The sequence below is a fragment of the Argopecten irradians genome, chromosome 3, assembly GCF_041381155.1.
Source record: "Argopecten irradians isolate NY chromosome 3, Ai_NY, whole genome shotgun sequence".
In the NCBI taxonomy this organism is placed as follows: domain Eukaryota; kingdom Metazoa; phylum Mollusca; class Bivalvia; order Pectinida; family Pectinidae; genus Argopecten; species Argopecten irradians.
In genome coordinates this window covers 21,098,159-21,122,535 of record NC_091136.1, presented here as the reverse complement: position 1 = coordinate 21,122,535, position 24,377 = coordinate 21,098,159, and the positions used below count along the sequence as shown (strand labels likewise).

Below are 24,377 nucleotides of genomic sequence, written 5' to 3'. Positions count from 1 at the left end.
CAATGTTTGCGTTTACAATTGCTGCGCGTAAAATTACAATCTTACTGTGAATACCGGTGACAATAAAAGTCTGAAATGAAAGGTAATTATTGTGTTTTATTATTATCATTAGCGGGTAATTACTAAACAGTAGAATTATATTACACAATTACAACCGATTAACACATAGGGGAACTTTAAAGATACAATGTACTAACGAATACCTGATGATTTTCGCAGGACATTAGTGTAGTCATGAAGAATAATGAATAAATCGGGTATGTATTTATTCCGTATTTGCAAATTACAGAGTTAGGTCCCTTTTGGGTAAGTGTTGATTGTTACGTCATTATTTTATTATCGCAATTCATGTCGTTTTCTGCTAAATGTATGACGTTACGCTCACAAAGACATGACTTCACAATCAATACCTACCCGCAAGGGCAGATAACTTTGTAATAAGCAAATACGGAATAACCAGAATTCGGCATTTCAATATGGGGTAATTGTTTATCCTTGTTTTAAAGAGGAGCTAAAGAACTGGAAATTCAATCAGATGTCGATAGCATCCTGAGCCTGTGATACACATTTACAGTAATCACAAGTTTCATTCACCATAAAAAATATAAAAATATACAGTTTTAGTCCCCGATCATATTGGGGAACGAATAACACAGACATTTGAGGTTTCATTGTTATTAATGAAACGTGTGGTCACTACATTTGTGTTCCGATGTTCATTGCACGTGAAATCGACACCGTATTACCATATGTTAGCTTCACTTGAAAACAAAATGGTGAAATATTTGGCCCAGCTATACGATATTATATGTTATTTGGAGGACCATGAAAATGAGGAAATATATCAACAATCGCTAGCATTGCTACTTAAACTGGCGAAAGTAGTTAGACATTTTTTATAACAAAGAAGCATTGTAAAACAGACGTTTTAACAGGCATTTCGCATTCGCAAGCAGAAATATTTAGACAACATCAGTTTTCATGCCTTAATACCTACGAATGAGGCAATAATATCAAACGTACGAAAAACAACATAACAATACTATTAGTAATCACACTCGATATTAAATGAATGCCTTATACCAACAGTATTTAACATACATATGTAAGCAAAACAGAAGGAAATAAGAAGAATCTCCTTAAGAGTAAGCGTCTTTAGGTTTACCGCTAAATCGTACACATCAAATTCTTTAGTATACAAGAAGACACAACACGAACATACCGCAGTCTCCTAAAACACGCGCCTCGAACTTCACACACGCAACACACTGCATGCATGGGGCCGTCCTTACACGACCCTGGCTGTTGATAGGACGTCAAAATAATCAAACAGTTGTCCTATTAGATGGTAATTGGGAGGACAAGTGCATGCCTTCCAATTTTCTTACGACACAGAACATTCCCCATTAAAGCCGTGATTTCGAACATGAAAAATCTCATAATTAATCTTCGTTCACACTCTTCTCAAATCGCCTGTTTGAAAATAAAAATACAAGCAATCCGTGATATATAATCAGACATTGATAACCGTGTGTCACTTAAACCGCAATGTAGTTACTTTCCATTGAAATTGGAATAAAGCTTAGAATGTCAGAACATCATTGTGCATTAGATACCAAAAGCTCCAACACACAAAAACCCTCAATTCGAAAAGTACATTTTAAAGACCTTTATGCAAGACGTGTTGACCGACATCATAGTTAAGTTTTGTCCTTGTTATCATGCATTTATGTAAAAATGTTGACCTACTTCATTGATGTCCATGGTACTTAGTGACACCAATAGACACCCAAAGTGTAAGATAAGGAGCTGTCAACTTTAGATAAGGCGCCGGACAGAGACAGCATGGCGACCATAGTATCTCCATGGTTCCTCTTAAATCTACTTCTTGTTGTCCATCATTGCAGGACAGGTACGTACAATTCACACTCTCCATTAATTTTGTTACCAGCTATGCATGTAGATAAAACATTGCGCTATTTCATTTGATCACTTTATGTCCCCTTTTTCAACATTATATCCTCCTTGAACACATAAAGATCGTGTGAGGTTCGCTGGCTGTATATCATTGTCTAGCTCATTTAGTTAATCTGCTGACTAACGTGAATGACATGGCTCGTAATTAGAGTTTCTGAGTAGAGATCACTAGGTGATCAATAACTGTGGCTTTTCTTTTAATACTGGTATTACTTTTTTAATGTAACATCAGTTCAAAGATACAACCGAGATTTGAACTTGACATGTATTATGATCTAATGTATATTATCGATCAGTATGAATATAAAAGACTTAAAAATGAATATAACAATGGCAAGATTCGAAGATCATGAACCAGGATCCAAGCCCTGGCAAGTCACAGACACCATGCGCAGCATTAGTTGCAGAGTAGAAAAATATGACATCCAGTTAGAAATATCAATATATTTACATATGTCAGTATTTTAAACGGTCTTTAAGTGTAGTAGATACAGCAATCGGATGGATTGAATGAAGAAAATTTGAGAGCTGATAACATTTGTTGTGCAGTAAAATCACCGTACTGAAATACGAAGAAATATTTTAAAAAGTAATCGATACTTCTTTCATGCATAACTCATATTAATATAATAATTTTCGAAATCTCAAAATAGTTTGTTCAGAAATGTTGGGTCTTGAGATATTAACGTCTTTACGTGCTCAGTTTGGCAGTACCACACCAAAAAAGGGAATGGATTATGTACGTGGCGACATCACTCTCCAGATTTGTGAGGTTTTTCTAGCTCATTACCACCATTAAGACGACATGAAGGCGTTGGATAACCGAGAAAAGTACAGTTAACGTTACATCTGTGCTCCACATTAAGGAAAACACAGTTCGTTAGTGTTTCAGAAACAAGTGATTAGAGTCCGGATGTCTGCGGTAATCAGCGTGGCAGTCCGTCTGTCAGTCAATAATTGGTTTCCATACATTTCAGCAATTGTTTTGAAACAGTACATGGCAAAAGCGAAACGTATTTAAATGTGCAAAAGTGGTTTGGAGTTTTTCTCAAAAGTTTAAGATGGCCGCCGTGACCACTAAAGGATTAAAATGTTACAATTGTCTGATTTGAATGACAAGCAGTATATATGGGCTTCTTTGTGATACTTTCACGTAAAGGGTTCAACATTTCAAAATGGTATATTTCTATAAAAATGGTGAACATGTGTTAATATTGGACAAGTAGAGAAATTAAGTATCAAGAAAAAATAACGTGTTCGCATTTATTTATAGTTTATTATGTCCTCTAGAACAACATTTGCTACATTTTTTTTCAAAATAGTTCTAATTATGGAATAAATGATCTCTGGCTATTTTTGTGCGACTCAGTTAGACCAAAAATGCGATCCTATTTTGTGAGACGTTGTAACGATAATTAGATTACATTTCTTTTTTGCAAGAACATGACAAACATTTCTGTGATTAAAAACGTAAGACTTACCATTTAAGGAACCTCAGTAAAATAGAGGTAATATTTTCTAGCATGTTTTGAGGACAACAAGTGTTGGCAAACATTGGGGTATTTTTCTCCCCTATGTTGTAATCATTCGCTAAAGACTATACATCACATGCATCGTTAGCAACAGCTAATGTGTACCCTTACAATGAAATGAAGACATTAACTAATAACTAGTCTCAGAATTGAATTAACAGACTGAGGAGTAACAGAAAATTTGTGACGGAAGGAGATGCAGCGTACTATTTAGCCTGGATTTTGACGAAAATGTTGTAATAATTTAAAGGATTTAAACGTTTTATGAGTGATTCCTTTGTCATTTTTCAACAAATAATTTTGAAAATAGATGGTTTAATGTCTAATGGCAACCACACGCCCTCGCATTTAATGTTTGCCGGTATAAGAGTAGAGCCGGCATTTGTCAGATTATTCTAGCAAGCGAATTATCAAGGAAACGTTGAGTGATGAACATCGACGGTCAAACAACATGATCTCATCATAAAGAAACAGCCTATAACAATGTGAAATTTGAGCACTTTTTCAATGATGGTAATTTGCCGCAGGTATAATGCTTTCCGCTATGTGGAAATAAAGTTAAACCTACTGAAAGGCACCAAAACTAGGCCAAGCTGACTATTCTTTGTAACTAATTGGTCTGATTGAGTACTTAATACAACATCGACAGAACAGGTCAGTGCGTGCTTACATTGCCCAGTAGATTTGTTTTACATTTAGTCAAGTGATCTGTGTGGAGGCATGAAGCGCTCAGTAAACTATTTATCATCATACCATGATCCTTACGAGTACCAGATAACTTGAGTGTAGAACAGATGTGTCCACTTACCATATATAGTCTCTAGAGACTTTAACATAAAAGAAGATCAAACCACAATATGTTCTTTATTATTGATATTGGTAAGAATGGATTTAGAACATTGCTGGACCTTGATCATATAAAGGATAATACAAATCAATCATGTTGTCAAAACGGAATAACATTTTATTTACTTTAGTCAGCAAAATGAAAATATGTAACCTTTTTATAATGCTACTATTAATAAAATAGTAATATTTTCATAGATATTCGACTACTTTATAAAAAAAAAGAAACGAAACAAAAATTTGATCCCAAAAAGATCTAGGCGCCTAGCTACCGTTAGGTAGCTATCATTGCCTTTATCAAAATGGATTTAATTGTTGGTTAAATTATGCTAAATTGAGAAGAATGGATGTAATCTTCCACGACAAATTCTCTTGTTTATTACACGCAAGGGTCTGAATTTGGAGAGTGACAGCTCAGAAGAGGTGGGCGCTGTAAATTATGGCGGAAGATTGAACGTAAATCTATCTTGACGTCACCGAAAGGTTGCGTTATTTTGATACTGTGCTTGATGGATTTTTAAAACTGCCATACAATGTTTTCTATATATGGGAATAGATAAATCATTTCTGATTGCAGATGGTGTACTTAATTGCTTGTCTAATTAATTATTATATGTCTTCAAATGATTAAAAATGACGATGTTAACGTTGATATGAAAAAAATATGAAGTCGAACCATTGAAGGTGAGGGATATTTACTACTCCAATCCATTATGTTTTATAGAAAGGGTACTTTATCACTTACACAGCTGTAAATAGGGAGTGTTCTCAGCAAGGGCACTATCCTAACAGTCGACTGTCAACACTCACCACATAACAGCAAATTCTACCGTGTCAGCGACGGAGGAAGTTGACCCCTGCGATCTGGCGCTATGAATTAAATTATACAATCCTAACGGAAATATATAGCACACTATTGCGATGGTAAATCTATCTTATACATTAATTGTTATCAAATCACTTGGAACCTTGTTTTCTAATACTTCCGGGCTTTCCCGTATAAGTTTCAGGTTGCCTTTCATTTCTTTTATATTTCAGTCGGAGTCGAGTCGTATCAATGACATTGTTTGGTTTCTGTGATTCTGCAAAGCTTTAAGACGTGAAACAATTACAATTAATTCCACGGAATTAGCATTATAAATCATGTGTTTACATCATCGTTTTCAAACGGTTGGCGAACTGATACTTGTGTGGTGACCAAGAGGTCGATATTCCAAGTTATTAGTGTAGAGTTCATATCCATGACAATCCCTGATTCACAAATCCATAAATTTCTATTAATGAGTGTTTGGCAATATGATTATGACGTCAATCTTAGGGCCCTGTATACAGACGCCTCGTAATAGGATTTTCAGAAAACCATGATTCCCTTATTAAAGAAGTATAACTTAATAAACAAAGACAATGGTATACAGGGTTTTAATTAATCATGTTTTAGCAGTCCCTAGAGTGGTCATCAACGATTTTGTGCTCACTAGTAGGATGGCTAGGTTCCCGTTGGGTTCGAGAAACAAAGATGGTTGCTCGAGTCAATAACTACATAACCATTACTGCAGTAAAATGTCAAGTTAGCTGAGAACGGCACTAATTCTCCCGGACGACAGTGGGCTAGCAATGGATGTTAAGATACTGTTACAAGATAAATCAAATTTTTGCATCATGTTGTAATGATAAAGCTTAACCTACGTTTCGACATAGAAATGCAGTTAAACGTAAGCAAATGTTCATGTTATTGTTTGTGAGTGTGTTTTACGTCCTATGTCATACAACGAAATAACCCTAAAGAGTTTAAGGAGGTGAAGAAAATTACCTCTAAAAACCTGTCTATCTACGGTCAGTATCTGGCAAATCGATTGTCATTGTGCAGAAAAGTTCTTGAGATGGAAGCAATTAGTTTAAAATGACAATTGTATTTTTTTGTTTCCAAGGGTAATGACAGATACCTTTGTTTAGAGCTTCTTTAGATACATATCTAAGCACTTCCAGTTCACATGAAATCTTTTGGATATTTTATCCTTGTGTTTAAAATTGATTCCGGATGTTTCTTCAGAGTTTGTATCAACAAGTATTTAATACTGAAATCCTTTTTAGGAACTATTCATAACATCAACAGATATTTCATACTATGTATATCTTCCTACTATGTGTAATGTAGTAGTTGTACCATTGCAGTGCCGTGCCCTGATGGCGATGCTGTTTGTAGAGACTCGGGGATATGTATAGCTCGTCAGTGGGTGTGTGACGGCGAGAGAGACTGTGACGATGGATCAGACGAACTCGACTGTAGTGGTGGGTATATCGATAAAAATAACAATAATTACAGATTAGTTCAGATTGACCTTGTGTCACTATTTCAGTTATTACTCGTTTTGTTGAAAATGTGTTCTCACGCATTCACACTCCTGTGGATGGATTCGACTTATGGATTGTTATTCTTTCGACGTCATGCATTTCGATAAAAACATAACATACAGAAACTAAAAGCAATTACAATGCAAATATATTCAATTAGAACATGAATATTTGATTTATTCTGAATGGTTAGTTGGTTTATAAATGATGTTTTTGAAAAACAAAAAATATATATAAGGATTTCTGGCATGTTATGCGTGAGGTGATTGTGTGGTTGTTTTGGAAGACTGCCGTGTGTCGAGTCTCATTTTAGCGGTGAAACGTTTGGTAATTCTAAGCTCACTGACATATCTTGATACACCTGGCATTATGCTGATGATTGACACTCCAGTTGCCTTATTCCGTTTTTGCTGTGTTGAATGCTCATCTAAAGGCACAAGCGTAATGTCTAATAGAAACAAAAATAATCCACATTTAGTCGCCTTTTACAAACAGCACCTGCTGCGCAACATAGTACTGATGTCTAAATCCGTAGTAATCAATAATCCAAAGCATTTGTAACAAAGGTAGAATAGTAAACAAGAAACAAAATCAAACGATAAAGCTGGTAGCATTCATCTTAAGCAAAAATGTCAACCTGAAATGTATGTATCAATTTTTTTGTCTTTCATGATATACCTAAAGAATTTCTTTCAAACTGTGATTTTATTATTTTCACATAGTTCGTATATACCATTTTACTATGTTTACTCCTTATAAATGAAGTCACCAGACAAGAACCACATTTCAAAGGTATCAGTAATTTTTTTTATTATTTTCTTTCTTTTCTTAAAAAATAAGGTAACGTGTATATGTCTGCCCCCTTCCTCGACTGCTTATCATGCTCTCTTAAGTCAATACGCTGAATATATTATCGAAAAACCACGGAAATGACAAAACGGAAATTTGAATGAATGTTTTACTATATTTCAATTTAACAAGAGCACTGATTTTTTTTTGAACATTTGGCATATTTTGTATTCAAATTATTGACTTATATACCAATATCTCTAAAGGTTTACGTCAATTGTTGGCTAACATCCAATAAATTATTCAGCAACATGAATCAGGATTATCCCATACTCAAATAAACAAGAGGATATCCGGATACACATGTAAACAACAGGATTGCTGAATACACAAGTAATACACGTCTCCATTAGTGTTTGCGATGCTATGTTTGTATATAAAGCTGGAATTATGCCTCTATCTATATCTATCCGCAACCTAATATATAAACGATAAAATAATTCTATAAGCTAAGCTTGTGATTTTAATGCATCAATGTGTTTGTAATTACTATGCCTTATTATGATATTTTAAAGCTTCTCATTCACCATGTCTAACAGTCAATCTGGCCGTCCATAATTGGGTTTCCTAGACAAAAAATACCTATTTTTGAATTGCACTTGGTTATAGCTGAAGGTGTGACTCTATGTAGGTGTGCAAAATAGTGGGTTGTTTTCCCTCAGAAATTAATCAAAGATGACTACTACACCACCGACGGCCGCTTAAAGTGATCAAAATTGAAAACTTGCACGATGTCTTGGGGACTATGATAGTCATAGTTTCAGAGCAGTCTGGATTTTGGAGATGGCGGCATTAGCATAGTAGAGGATAATGCTATGTTTAAATTTGGCTAAAAATGATTTATATAGGTGGTTTTGCTACAATGCATATTATTTTGGAATTGGCACGTTAACTACTGTTGACTGTTTCAATACAGAACGCAATGGTATCATTAGATTATCGTGGTCTGGGTCACAATGATTACAACCAAATCAACCAAAAATATGTTGTAGCAAGACTTGAACCAGCACGTTGTATTTATTATAGTTATAAGTAAGGTTGGAGGGAGAGTGGTGGTTGGTGGTGGTTTTCTGACAAGCATTCGATAAGAAGAAATCATACATTTTTATATGTTGACATTTTCAATGCAGTCCTACTATGTAACCTTAGCAAACGCAGTCATATAGACGATGAACTTCAAGCTCTTATTATGACGTCATTATCATTGTGACGTCACAATTGTCGTTCAAGCGATCACGGAAGACGGCTGTTTAAATGGCTGTTTCATTCATTATAGATACAAAATTCCATGGAATTTCATCATAAAATTGTAACCAAATGTAAATATAAGCGTTGAACGTCTTTCAGTTGATATTCATAGCCAATATGAATGCCAACTTAACAGTGCAAATTCAACATGAACATCAACATATACGTTCAATGCTTAAATAACGCTGTTGATTTTTTGTGCAGTACAAACCTTTAAACTGATAACTCGAAGTAGCATTTCGGAAACATGCCTGTTTTAGTAACGAAAAGACAAAGATACAAAAAAATAAATAAAAAGAAAAAGAAAACAAACCATAAATTAAATTCTACTATAGCATCCTGTACACAGCAATTCTTCTCAATTCCACTTGTTCCGTATCGGTGCAGGCTATGCAAACCCCACTACTAACAACAGTTTGACACCCGGGAAAATGACATCAAACCGTCCATCGCCACCAACGACTTCAGAATCCGCCACAACCATGCAGTCCATGACATCACTGGCACCTTCAAACCTGACGATGATGACACCACAGGTGTTTACCAATTCATCAATGTTAATGACATCTGTAACCGAAACGTCGTTTTCAGAACCAGAAATAAAATCAACAACCCAGAAAATGGTGACATCATCTTTGCTAACGACGTCATCTACTCTGTGCACCGATGCATTGGGAGACACGTGTAAATACCTTGTTCGAACACAGAAGTGTACATCGCCGGAAGTGAGTAAAAACTGTCAGCGATCATGTGGCTGTCGGAACAGCGCAACCACAGAACCAACAGAAGCCCCTGAACCAACAAAGCCGAAAACGTCATCACAGAGTACTTTGACGTCATCTACCACATGTGTAGACGTTGACAACACCTGTAAAACACTGAAGTTCACAATAGAAATCTGCAGAGCGACCGAATCTGCTTATAAATTATGTAGAAAAACGTGTGGTTTGTGTGGCGATGTCTTCACTCAACCAGTTGTACCTTCGACGTCTACAAAATCGACAACAACGGGTACGTATTATATCATATCAGAATAGTAAAAACTGATTTCTTAAATAAATGCATCTCATACGGTATACAACTGAAATTCGGTTGATGTATTCGATACTGTTACGTAAAAAAGCGTAGTAGCCTTGTAATAGTAATTTTTTTTCAGAAATCCATGACTCTAATTAAAGAAGTCAAACTTAAACAAAAAGACAAAAGTATATAGGGTTTTAAAGGACACGGAACATCATGTTTACAGTTTTAAAGAAAACTGGAATTGCAAAATGGCAACCGTAGTCCCTAAAGTGGTCTCCATTAAAAACAGTCAGATTTCAATCAAAGTTTATCTTGGTGGGGTTTTGTGCTCACTAGTAGGATGGTAAGGCTGCCGTTGGGTGCGAGAAACAAACATGGCTGCTTGAGTCAATAAATCGCCATTACTGCAATAAAACAACAAGTTAGCAGAGAGTGCTACTTATTCTCACGGACGTCAGTGGGCTAGCTATGGATGTTTAAAGATACAATTAAGAGAGATTATTAAAAAGAAATAAAAATGTTTTTGTGTAAAATCCTAGCTTGCGTTTCAGTTAATGTATTCGATACCGTTACGTGTAAAACCGTTGGTTGGTTTGTTGATAAGATTTAGTGTTTTTAGATAATAACTAAGGTTATTAATCGACAATATAAAATATAAATAAGAAACCTCTTATTAAATGCGTTATTGTTTATTAAAACAAAAATTATTTTAAGATGTTCATTAACCGCTTCCCATAGCAGTTTTATTTAGAATGGACAGGGAAAAACTTAATCTAGCACAAGTACATGTCTTGCAGAAAACAATAAATAGATTCCTTAGGGTTAAACGATGTATATATTTACTGTTGTTGTCAGACCAAAACCAGTCTTGTGCTTCACACGGGTTCCTATGCACTTCTGGTGCTTGTATTCCTGCACAGTGGAGGTGTGACTCGGTCGAGGATTGCCACGATGGTTCTGACGAGAGGCAGTGTGACGGTACATACCATCCATAATGTGACATTATAAGTGTCTATAATTAAGGAAATTACAGAGAATTTTCTTCACAATGTTTCACATCTCCTGTAATATACGAACGTCCATATCAACGGTTTGAAGAAAAGTCTTACTTATTTTAGAAATCAATATGAAGAACGTTTAGTATAAGTACAGTTCGAACGAAGAGATGGATTATTTTGTCAAATTTGCTTAGCAGCCTTTGTGGAGCTAATGTGATTTAATTACAGTCTCCATTGTATGTTATTTGTCAAATGATGTGTGCGTGGTTAGGGAGACCGTGGTGAGTTCCTGATTTTCCCTTGTAATATTTGGAGTCTGATCAGCCCACCTGGTCACATTATACTGACAACGGACAATTGTCTTACTTTCGTAATGCTGAACCTTAAAGAAGAAGGCATGTAATATCCGAAAGTGAATAACTGCATACAATGTTTATATAAAATAATCAAAATGATAAATATTTTGCAATTTGGAACTAGTTTTTGCGCATGCCATGTTATTTAAATTTCCTATTAATTATTTTCAAAATTCATATTCATATGATTAAAAATAATAGGTTATCAGATCAACCAACATTCATACAAAACATTTGTCTTCAAGATAAATAATTAAAGTATTATATCCTTGTTGCAGAAAATTTGCCCCACACAATACAGCCCTTGATCAAGATGACGCCCACTCCAGCAGCAACTACCGTTATATCGTCAGGCCCAGACAGGTCAACAATGACGTCATCAATGACGACAGCCATGTCGACAGTGATGACGTCAGTAACAAATGCAACTCATTCACCTGATTGCATTGACAATAACACGATATGTGATTCACTCGACGTATGTAACGATGCAGAGACGGCTTACAAGTTCTGTCGAAAAACGTGCAGATTATGTGGAGATATGACTACACAAGTGATGACGCCATCGACCCAAACAATGAACCCGGTAGGTAAGTATGTTATTATTACAGATAGCCTAATATGGTTAATAGGATGCTGTAAACTGACTTTCTTTTTCGTGCTATTTACGTTCCCGAATTTTGCAATCCAATTAAATTTGCGAAAGTTTATCTCCGTGAATCAACATTTACATCATTGATTCTGATAAGACAGGCTTTCCCTGGATATGATATGATGTGTGCAGTTGATATATGTCTTTAGGAGACTGTGATATGATTATTTTGTGTCCCTTGTATATGCCATCCTGAATTCCCTCCAACATTGCTTCACTTATGTATGCTTCTCCATGCCCTATCAATAGTGTCGAGCGTTTAAATTAGATATACCTTTATAGTATTTTTCTCCATGTAGCCAAAATCTTTCGCTTTAAAGTAACCCTATCTACTAGATAGGTATGTGCACAATTATATTACCATTCACTGTTGTACAATGTTGCCTTGCGTTAGGTAGAGATGGAATCACCTTTTTATTGGGTTTGAGAGAAAGTTTAAACGTTTTTAAGAATTCTCCAATGCTATTGATGTATGTGGCGTGATAATTAATTAAATAATCGATGGTACTATGAAGTGGTGGAGATTAGTTTAGAAAACGACATATTCCAGCCATGGGTTTTACGTAAAAAAGATAGGTCTGCCAAGTTAACAGGACATACTGTCGATTTGCAATGCAACATGATTTGTTTTGTTTTCATCAGATCATCAATCATAGTTGTGGGCAGAACGAGTTTCAGTGTGGAACAGGGGCATGTATACCTACGTTATGGCGATGTGACACGGTAGAAGATTGTACGGACGGAACGGATGAAGAATCATGCACATGTAAGTAATAAGTTGCTTATTAATACGCATATAACCTTGGTGATTATTCAGCGATTGACGTTGAGAATTCTACGTTATATAATAATACTGACTTTACCATAGGTATCACTGTAATAATTCACCACATGTGCTTGGTGTACAGAAATAAGATTGTCAGTAAACATATCTATAAATACTTTATTGTGACGTCAGACAATATTATTTCAGCAAACATCAAAACAATACAACCTTTGATAGACGTTACAACAACGAAAACGCCAATATCAAGTCGCACTACAGAAGTTACTACCCCAACAACAGTAACCACGTCACCATCTATTGTTACAATGACGTCACAAAGTGGGTGTCGTGATTTGAATTCCACATGTGAGGAACTTAAGACATCGATAGACATTTGTAATAATACAGAGTCTGCTCTAATGATGTGTCGCAAAAGTTGTGGATTGTGTGGGATGAAGTCAACAGATGGAGTGACGTCATCGGGTGGAATAACGTCACCAGGTGTATTAAGTCCTCAAAGCACAAACGGTAAATATATCGGTAGTCTCCTGCAGTAGAATACCGCTGACATAGCCAATACGGACATTATACGTAAAACAAAAATATACATAATGCATATCAGAGACATATTGATTACAACTCACATTCAGATCAGATATACATGATTCATTAAAGCTATTTTATGATGAAAATATAGTGTATTTGTGTTTTCGTATTTGGAGAATCTAAAACCTTTTAGATGTTTAACAAAATTATATTTAAGCTTTGGTGATCTAGAGACTTGATAACAAATGGAAATAATTTTCTAATTTATAAAAGTCTGATCCTATAAAATTGTCTTCCTCTTTATAAAATATGAGTGTTATTTTATTATATATTGTGACACGAAGTAGATTCCTAGCAGCAGTAAGATTATAGATGTTTCCTATTCTGGTCTACATCCGGATGATGGTAGGGTTTAGGTCCAGCGTGTGAATAATACATTTTCTATGGAACTGAATAATAAAAGACATAGGAAACAGAGAAATCAATAATTACCTCCAAATACGTAAAATCAATAAAAACATCAACACTTAATATAATCAGTTCCAATGACATGATTAATTTGGTGGAAAATATCCCTAGCCTGTATTGTATCCATTTCAATATCTCAAAACCAGTTATTTTTTTATGAAAATCTTGTGTTAATGTTTTCATCTTGCTGAAAATATATTGGATGCAAACCACACAAAAAGAAAAAGAAAAAAAATCAGAAAAAAACCTTTCCCCTTTTTTTGTTCCCTACTTTTACATTTGTGAAACAGATTTTATTAACAGTATTTAAAAGACTTATGCAAAAGTAATGGAAAATATAATCAAAACATTTCAAGAAAACCCTGTGCATATTTTCTGTTGTAGAGCCAGTGACGTGTCCAGGGTTTTTATGTGGTAATGGCCATTGTTTACCTTCTACCTTCCACTGTGATGGTGACCATGACTGTTCCGACGGCAGTGACGAGACAGACTGTGGTATGATGTCACAACATTACATTTCATTACTCCCACACGTAATGTTAACACTTAACCCAGTACCCATGACGAATGTTTGTGATGGCTGAATGAGGTTTTGGAGACGGCGGTATATTTGTGTTGCTAATCACCTCAGATATAAAAAAAATGTGATAAACCGTTGAATTAATACCTACTCTCGCATTCTGCTGAAATATCGAGGTACATACTTCACCTGGTCATTTTATATTAACAAAACACCTTTCCATCCAACAAAGTGTGACATATTATATTTGTAACAAAATTTACCTTTCCAAGAGTCCAACAAAGTTGAAAGACAGAAAATATCAGCTTAAATGGAGATGTCATTATGAGTGAGATATATAGGTAAGTGTTGTTGTTATTGCGAAATATAGAAAACGTTGAATAAACAAGTTTACAGATTCAATTTGGTTGTTTGTTTTTCGTTTCGTTTCCCCCTTATTGGTAGCACCACGTAACAATGTGTAGTGATACAGAGTGAGTTTCCGTTATCACAAAAACGTCACGAATATACCACAGTCTGCAAAAACAAGAATTCACCAAACAAGTACAAAACTAATTATTGATATGTTGATAGGTCGGCACACATAAAATTCCAAATCGATTAATCAATACCAAATTGAAAATTGATCTTGTTCGAAAAAATAACACTTCCTCCCTTTTTCGGGGCATAAACAAATTGTTCTAAACACTATTTGGTTTTTTTTTATGACATCTTGCATATTTTTTTATATGGCATAATTAACCATAAAATTGATAATTTTGCCATTCAGTCTAGATACTAGTCATAGAGATCAGGTTCTATGTCAAGCTGTTACAGTTATGTGTTTCCTCTTTATACACCTGACGTGTCTACTGAGTAGGTAGATTCTCTGCTATTTCAGTTCTCTGTGTTTTCCTCTTTAGACACCTGACGTATCTATTGAGTAGGTAGAATCTATCTATTACAGTTACGTGATTTTCTCTGTAGACACCTACGTTTGTTGCGAGTAGCGTCAGGGTCTATTCTGATACATTATTTTGTTTTCCCTCTTTAGACACTTACATGTGATGTGAGAAGCATCAATGTCTCTGCTGTTAACATTGGTTTTTTTTTTATCTCTGTAGACACCTACTCGTGCAGTGACAAGCAGTTCCAATGTCAGTCCGGCTCCTGTATACCAAACACGTGGAAGTGTGACTCTGTCGAGGACTGTTCGGACGGGTCGGATGAGAAAGGATGTTCACAAGCGGGTGATAATCAAAACACATGTCTATATAACTATGTCTTTTCGGTTGATGTCATCGAATAACTAATAAGAATAACTTTCCTAGAAAGATGGATATCCATAATTATCAGACAAGAATCCGTTCTATTGCAAAATGTTTTCTTTCACTCGGAAGTTTAACATCTTTAAAGGCGCACTACCTTAACGAAACGGCTTTTAATTTTAAAATAAGAATGCAAAACGAGATCAATAATTTTATAGTTATGATAAATTTATTAACTTGCAGTTACTAACACACTTATCATCACCTTCTGAACAGTATAATTAGAATAAATTGAATGTAAATTTTTACAAAGAGAATCTTTTTATGTTTCTCCGTCGTCCTAAATACCGCGCGGTAGTTGATTATCACTGCGTCAAACGGAAAAACAACAACGAAATGAATATCCACTGTTATCGTATATTACACAGGAAATCTTGCATATGTTTGGTGTTGCAACCTCATCTTACGGCATCGATATATATCTTCTTTAGTTATTAATTAAATTTTGCTCCGGAAAAGTAGTGGGCTTTTAATATGAATTCAGGGGTTCATTATGTGGTGGTTACGAGTTGTATTGTTTTGTGGGTAAACTAGTCTATATCGTAGCTTGCCTTTAAAACAATTATTACACAGGATTGTGCAAATGTAAGTTCCTAATAATGTTACGTTTATTTTCCATGTGATTAAACCATGAATTCTTATCACAAGGATCCCTTCCTTGATAAAATCATTTCTGACGCGAAAGAAAAACACGAAAAACACAATATGTTAGAATGTCTCAAGACAATACATAAAGTAAATATTTTTTAGGAAAAACAAGTAACTGCTGTATGATTCCCTTTTCATATTTATCTATGTTCATTCCAGGCAGGAGGTCGGAAGCCATAGTATCCTTGCTGAACCGACGGGTGTCTGGTGGTAAAAGGCAGACTTCGACAGAAGACTGTCATGATGAATTTAATGATGAAATTTGTGACTACCTTACACCGCAATGTTATAACCCAGATATCATCCAGAAATGCAGAAAGAAATGTGGATATTGTGACAAGGATATTCCTATCGGTATCTATACATATTAAGTGAATTAATAAATACGCATAAATTGCTTACCAATTTTCATAATGAATACGCATAAATTGCTTACCAATTTTCATAATGAATATGCATAAACTCCTTACCACTTTTCACAATAAAAATGCTTAAATTGCGTACCAATATTCATAATGAATATGCATAAATTACTCTATCCAAGTTTCTTAATGAAAAGAATTGCAAAAATTGCTTACCAAGTTATATAATAATTATGCATTAATTACTATTAAATTAAGCTGTTTCCATCGTTTGTTCATAAAAAAACGCACTTTCTTTTATTTCAACAGATGGTTTATTAAATTCAAGATTTCTATCTATTCTAGTAGAATCTTATTAAAAATTTAATAATAAATAATTCCATGATCAAAATATCAACGAACGAGGTTTATAAATGGAAACGAAACATTCCTTTTTATAAAACAAAAATTAACATTCTGTGAAAGCTGGCCATGTGCAGATGTTGTGTTTCTGTCATTTTGCCAAACAGACGACAGAAGAATGACAGACTAAAACAGTTGGTCTCATTCCCTGATGTCCTTGTCAATGGAAACAATCAGCTGGCTAGATCGGCTTTATGAATAATTCATGAAAATGGGACTATCGAATTTCACAACATATGTTTTCCATCCAGACACCCATTTCTATTTTCGTTTTGACTTGACCTCGCGTCAAATAACGGATTCTTAAATCATATCCGAAAGATATTTAAATGTGTTTGCTTTGATATTATTTGTAAATGGCGACCGTGAAGTAGGTTCTAGAGATAGATCTTTGGCAAAACTGATTTGCATACACTAACGTCAACATGGATCTGAATACAAATACTATGTAACCAGCAGTTCTAAAATAAATGTTAATTGATTATTATTGGATTTCCCTTGTTAAATAGTTACTATAAAATATTCTCTATATATTGTACTTTAGGCTTACTTCATGTTGATAAATGACAAGCCAAGTTTCTGTCAACTTATGTGTTGTTGATAGTGCCATCTGCACTGTGCGTCGAAATAACATGACACTAGTCTCCGCTATTATTACCCAACTCATATACAAAAGGACTTCATTTTATTTTTCGTTCCCAATTCTTTACTTTTGTTCTTAAAATTGATGCCGTATTCTGGAGAAAGTGTTAGGCACATATACGTTACACGTTAACTTGTACATGTATAGGTTGCAGTGCATATCTTTCTCGACATTACATTTCAATGATTTTCAATTATTATATTTTATATATCGACTTTCTACCGGGATGAAACTTTCTGCATACATTGCAGATATTAGGACAAAAAGTTAAATGAGTTAAATTATCTGAGAAAATATGTTTCCCTATTTTACAGCATCGACAACCAAACCGTTTACATACAGTCCAGGAACTGTGCCACATGCTACGGTAACGCCACCAGGGGGCGTCACAGGTGTCACAACATCCGGCAGTTCTATTGGCCCATTAGTAACTACCAACGGTCTTACATTTGCACCCTCAAGTGGTATACCGTTTGCTTATTCGTCTGTATACAACAGTATACATGTACCATGTCTTCTAAAGACTAAGAAAACAAAAGTAAAACAAAGGAATGGTCATTATCAGGTGACGTTGGTTCTGGCTGGAGATACAGATAACTGCCGTGTTACTCTGAAGTGACACATAACGAGATATATATACAAAAAAAGCAGTATCGAAAAAGAAAACGTGTATGATCGTGAATTTGAAATGATTTCCACAGTATTTTGAAAACCAAAATAAGATGTGAAGTGCCTTATCTGTTATGTGAAATGCAAGCTAGTATCTGGGTGATTGCCGTAATGAAACTTATAGTTATCATAAATCCTTGTATATTTTTTCCTCAGACATAGAGTCAAAATAGGTTATTAGGAAATGGCAATAAAACAAATGTCTATATTTGTTAATTCGAAAATATTCCTCCTCCGAAACTTGTGATTGTGATTGTTTTCTCTTTGTGTCAATAGCACCCTGTAGTGGCACATGCTGTGATGAGATGTCGGCCGAGTTTTGTGTTTTCACCAATCAGTGTGACAGCTACAGTGTCGCCCTCAAGTGTAAGCTGACGTGTGGACAGTGTACACCAGATGACGCAACAAAACCGGAAGTTACAACTTCTAATAGACAAATAACTATGACACAGTCGAAGAAAAAACGTCAAGCAAACTCCACAACAGCGTCCCTTAATACACCTCAAGGACAAATAACTATGACACAGTCGACGACCAAACGTCAAGCAAACTCCACAACAGCGTCCCCAAATACACAAGACTGTATTGACGAATTTAATGATGAGATCTGTGACTATCTTCAAACCCAGTGTTATAATCCTGATATTATCCTGAAATGTAGAAAGAAGTGCGGTTACTGTGACAAAGACATACCAGTCGGTAATGTTCATTAGTAAAGTAATTTAATTAGCGTCTGTCGACATCAAAACATATGCTTAGTGTTTAAGATATTAATATATAATTATTATGAATTATGAAATATGATCAAGAAAATATTAAATAACTTTTATGAATAATATCGAAATCACAGACGATATGATCTGGATTCAAACTACTCACGGTCAGTCGAGGATCGAATGCACCAAAACTTTTCATAAATCGAATACAGAGTTTCGTATATTTCATCACAATTTACTTATATATTTACAATTTCTCTGCAACACCAATATGTAACTTTACCAAAAGCAGTTGGCGTTCACCAGTGGATGAGCTGCCACGTGCCTATCTTGACGTCATTATCATTGTGACGACACAATTGTGGTGGTAGCGATCATGGGAGATGACTGTTGAAATGACTGTTCCATCATTAACGATAATGAATTGCGGATGTAGAAACTCTCGAAATTTAATTGTCAAAATGTTATTTGTTATTAAGGCATTTAAGTGCAACCAGTTGGTTAGCATCTTGGCGCAGTTTAATGCTTAAATGTACGTAACAGAGAATATATTTGTGTCATCTGTATTCTATGTTGATAGTTACAACGCAAAAACCATTTACATACAGCCCAGGAACAGTACCACACGCTACAGTAACGCCATCTGGGGGCATCACAACCAGTTCCGGTGGCTCAGTGGTAACTACCAACGGACTTACATTTGCACCATCGAGTGGTAAGTATTAAGATTGTTCAGGATTTTTCCGCCATTGTTGATATCTCTACCGTTCTGAAAGGTTCACAGGTAAAACAAAAAATTCCTATTCTTTGCTGTTTGGGTAAAATTGTATTATTAGTCGGTACCAGGCCTCAATGTTTCAAAGTCATCAATTGTTTAAGTCTTTCCATGCAACGCCACATTAAGACAGACAATTATAGGCATTTCAGTCATATGGTCCAATAGTTAGCTTTGTGGCTGTGTGGATGAGTGTCGTGTTTGTGTCTCGCAGCACATTAGCAACGGGCTTTGCACAATAAAGAAAAAATTCTGCACGATGAAAGTGTTCAAATGGTAACATTCAATAGAAAATTGCCGTTCAATATGAATTTGAAAACGAAATTTTATATTACAGTAAAATATGGTAGTTTCCGAACTACTGATACACAGATAGTAGAAGCAATATACATGTTTATTCGGGTTAATGTAAAATTTAAATGGCCGTTAAGTGGGGTTTCATTATGCATTCTTTAGCGCGGATATGTAGTTTGTTACTGGTCCTTGTCATAGCTTAGAAACCACGCAAAACGTCTTGACGAAACTAGCATGAACGAAAGTCAAAGGTTACTGACGTCATATTACAGCATAGCCTACCCTATTGTAAATATGAGAGAGATCATTTTAATTCCTCTTATACTAATAGCATTGTTTGATTTAAAGCGAAATTAAGAGCTTCAAGCACATTTCAATAATCATGAAAGCTTTTTCAGCGTTAAATGTAAGACATTTGGGAATGACACAATCTATCGTTGTATCTTTAGCACCTTGTAGTGGCACATGCTGTGACGAGATGTCGGCTGATTTTTGTGTATTTGCCAATCAGTGTGACAGCTACAGTGTCGCCCTCAAGTGTAAGCTGACGTGTGGATTGTGTACACCAGATGGCGCTGCAACAGCAACACCCAGCATAACTTCTGGTCCAGACCAAGGGCAAATCACTGTTACATCAAACAAATTGGTATCTGTGAGTTCAGAAGTTGGTAACATCCCAACAACATCATCTTCTCCGATATCATCAGTAACAGCGTCCGTGTGTCAAGATGATGACGGAGATAGCTGTATGCCGTTGGTATCATTATGTGACAACCCAATTATTGCACAACACTGCCAAAAAACATGTAATATTTGTTCCTCAAATACAACGGCAGTATCAGATCAAGAGGCAAGTGTTGACGCACAGGAAAACATAAAAAGACAAAATGTCCCTTCAGGGCAAACACCCAGTACTCCACCTGTGTATTCTACAAGTGTATATTCTAATGGAGGGAGCGTTTCTACCAACGCATTTAGCACTCAACCTCAATTTTCATCAAATGCCAATTCTATCGGAGTTAATGTTCCTACACTAGTGACCAGTGATCAACCTGTATCTTCTACCCCAGGCAGTCTTCCTACCAAACCATATAGCACTCAACCTTCAAAAGTGTCCGTCAAAACACAGATAACCAGCGATCTCCCTGTATATTCTTCGACAATAGTCCCGTCAACCGTTAGCTATTGTGCCGATGCGCTAACACCACAATTCTGTACTGTAATTAAAAGTCAGTGTCATTCCCATGCCGTGGCCATTAATTGTCGGCAGACTTGTAATGCATGTCATCTTCAAGCACCATCTGCCCATCCGAGTGTAGTGACAGACGGACAGCCAACCATCGGAAGTGTTGTGACAGCCGGAATTACTTCTACAGATGGAAATACACCCGGAAGTACTGCGACAGCTGGAAATAGTGCTACACCCGGAAGTGTTTCAACTGCAGTGCCGCGTAAGACCATTTTAATGATATACACATTTCAATTTATTTAAATATTGTGTTCTATGTATGAATGTCGGTTTAAAATAAGGCTTCATTAGTGTACAATACGTTTGTTTCATATTGTGTATAATGAGTAATGAGGATAAATATTTATGCTTTGATTTTTTTTTTAAATAAATTAGGTAAGAAAATCTCCAGTTTCCGATATTCAATGTGTTGAGATGGTGGTAAAATATTTCTTGTGGTGGGTTCTTGTAACATCTATCTGACCTTACAATACGTACTGCTCACTGTTCATGTAGTTTTGTAAATTCCATACTTGCGTTAACGTTTGTATTTGATTGTGTATAATAATTTTACCTTCTATACTGAAGCCACATTGTCCTGTAACAAGATGGCGGACGCAGCGACAGCGATAGCAGACCCCGTCCATAGAGTATGTTACTACTACTTCACACAGGGAGAGAAAGTATCGGCCGCCAAGGCTAGGTGTGGCAGTGTCAATCTACATCTGGTTCACATAGAGACGGAGGAGGAGGAACTCTTCCTCAATAAGAAATTACTAGGTATACACTTTCATAGTTCACCATACTCAGCAAGGATGCAATGATTTATGCAGTTAACTTTATATTAGTGATCGTTGTTTGTATTTCAGTGATATTCCAATTTTTGCTTAAACAAACATTTGCTTTTGCTTACTGCTTTATTACATATAGCGTATAAAGAAAACATTGACGTCGCCATTTGTAACATCGCTTGAGGTTGGTTGATATAATTTGCGTAATTATTTCATGGAAAAAGAGTCCCAAAACAAATTTGTAATTTTGAAGAGATTATCTATAGTAGATTGAATTATAAGAATTAATTTGAATACATGTATATTTTTATCACGGGAGTACATTAAATTATTTTGTATTATGCCTCCATAACATAATTTTCTTGTTGCCTTAGCTGCAGGACATGCTGACCAGTTCTGGCTTGGTCTAGAGAAAGTGAACGGTCAGTGGGTGTGGGTGGACGGTGATGACCACACGCCCGTGACGTCAGGAACTCACTGGGAAGGGTCAGACGGGGGGACGTACGCCTACAACACTCCACCTGATCACTGGAAGGCTGCCTCGGACAGTATGTACTATAAGGCTGTGTGTGAAGACAACAAACCCTAGGATACTAGCCGTCAGCTTTGGTGATGTCGAGTATCCAATCCTGAAAATATAGCGCGCTTATGAGAGTAAAAAATTTGAATAAATGAGAATTTTTGTGTAATATGTTAGTAAAGTAATTTCAAAAACGACTTGTGAATTTTGTGTTATTTTATAATTACATTATGTGTAATTCTGTATTGTATGAGTATTATAAATATAAAAATATCCAAATATAAAGCATTTTTCGATCTATTACACTTTTCTCCAACTTTGATCTACACATACTTTAAATTAAAGGTGGTTTCCATGTAAGATGTCGAACATATGAGAAGCATACACATTTACAATGATGGTAAAAGTAGAAAAGATAGTAAAAAGAGAAAGGTAATGTCACAATACATTACAAAGAAGCTGAACATAAAGAAGGTGGGACGACTGGTTTGTTGTCATTATAATGAGACCGGCTGGGGTATTATGTCGCCGGCTTCATAGTATTATACCAAGGGTAAGACTCCCACTATTACAGAGAGACACAAAACGAATATACCGTAGCCTGCCCAAATATACAGACACAACACGAATATACTGCAGCCTCCCAAAACGTACAGCCATTAAACACGCGCAACACATTGCATACAGAGGCAACCGTCCTTAAATGAACCTAGCTAGTAATTTAAATGTACTTGGCAGCTTGTAAAAGCAATGTAAAAAGTACCGAAACAATCATTGCATGAGAAGTGCAAATGCCCCACAATTTACGGAAAAGGAACTCTACTGAAGTGATAATACATACGTAATCTCTTATTGACTCTGATCTACCGCCGGAGGTGGTACGAATGTGGTATGTCATCTTGGGCCTCTGAAATTGGCAATAAACAACAGAAATCCATCTAGTTTGGTCAAGAGAAAAGAAAACAAGGATATGGAATAAGTATCGATATTTCAAGCAAACATCATTCTGAAGAGAGAAATATAAAATGCGTAAACGACATTGTACCAGAAAAATTAGCTTCGATATAAAAACAATTCTGGAAATATGTCAAAAGTTAGGACTAAATAAGATTTCATCTTTGGGTTATTTCTGTTTAAACGAGTATTCATTATAAGAGACCGTGATCATTGTAGTTTTGTAATTTTGTTCATCTCAGTATTTTTGTTGGTTTCGACACTTAAAAATATTTTTGTTTTATCTGATAGAGCTAATGATATTTCCAACTGTAGTGTGCCATCAACACTCTCGTAGTATAAAAGGTATTTTGCATCATTGGATTTAAGACTTTACAATATTATCGACACGTATTGATGACAGTTGACGGGGATATTAGTTAATACTGAAATCGAAGAATTGGCTAGATACATAAAACGTGAATATCCATAGTTATTTTTATTTGTGGACGTCCCGTCCAACGTACATAAAATAAGCAACTATCCTTTACTCACGTATATGTCCATATTAGTCCTTACTTATCCCGGTCTCATGACAGGCAACAGTATGGCACGCACCGCAATTTCCCCTTTCTATGTTTGGCATATACTCTTCCCAGTCAACAACGTGGGAAGAGCTTGTTATCCGTCCGGTCCCGTCTTGCTATCTTCTCCCATATGTGTTGTTTCACGAATATGCAACACTAAATGCCAACGTCGGCAGAAGTGACACGTAAAATGCATTCCTCTTGATGTTGAATCTTCTTCCCAACATGGAATCGCCATCGCTGCCCTATATATTGGTGTGGAACTTGTGGTTTAACTGACGTAGACTCTTTCCAATGGGGATAGAAGTTGAGTATTGACTATAACAGTCAGGAGAGACACCTTTGGTTCACGCCAATGTAGAGCTCCGC

General features: G+C 35.7%; 1 protein-coding gene across 1 annotated transcript; it reads left to right on the top strand.

Annotated features, from left to right (window-relative positions):
• The first annotated feature begins 1,800 nt into the window (after positions 1-1,800).
• LOC138317825 (mucin-2-like) lies at positions 1,801-22,685 on the top strand. The gene is made up of 16 exons (XM_069259741.1): positions 1,801-1,912; positions 6,528-6,644; positions 9,192-9,815; positions 10,683-10,805; positions 11,460-11,767; positions 12,476-12,599; positions 12,807-13,127; positions 13,998-14,108; positions 15,237-15,362; positions 16,248-16,442; positions 17,810-17,959; positions 18,441-18,863; positions 19,461-19,595; positions 20,399-21,400; positions 21,766-21,957; positions 22,343-22,685. Exons 1-16 carry the CDS (start codon positions 1,846-1,848, stop codon positions 22,555-22,557), a joined length of 4,233 nt encoding a protein of 1,410 aa, XP_069115842.1. The 5' UTR covers positions 1,801-1,845; the 3' UTR covers positions 22,558-22,685.
• Positions 22,686-24,377: the final 1,692 nt, after the last annotated feature.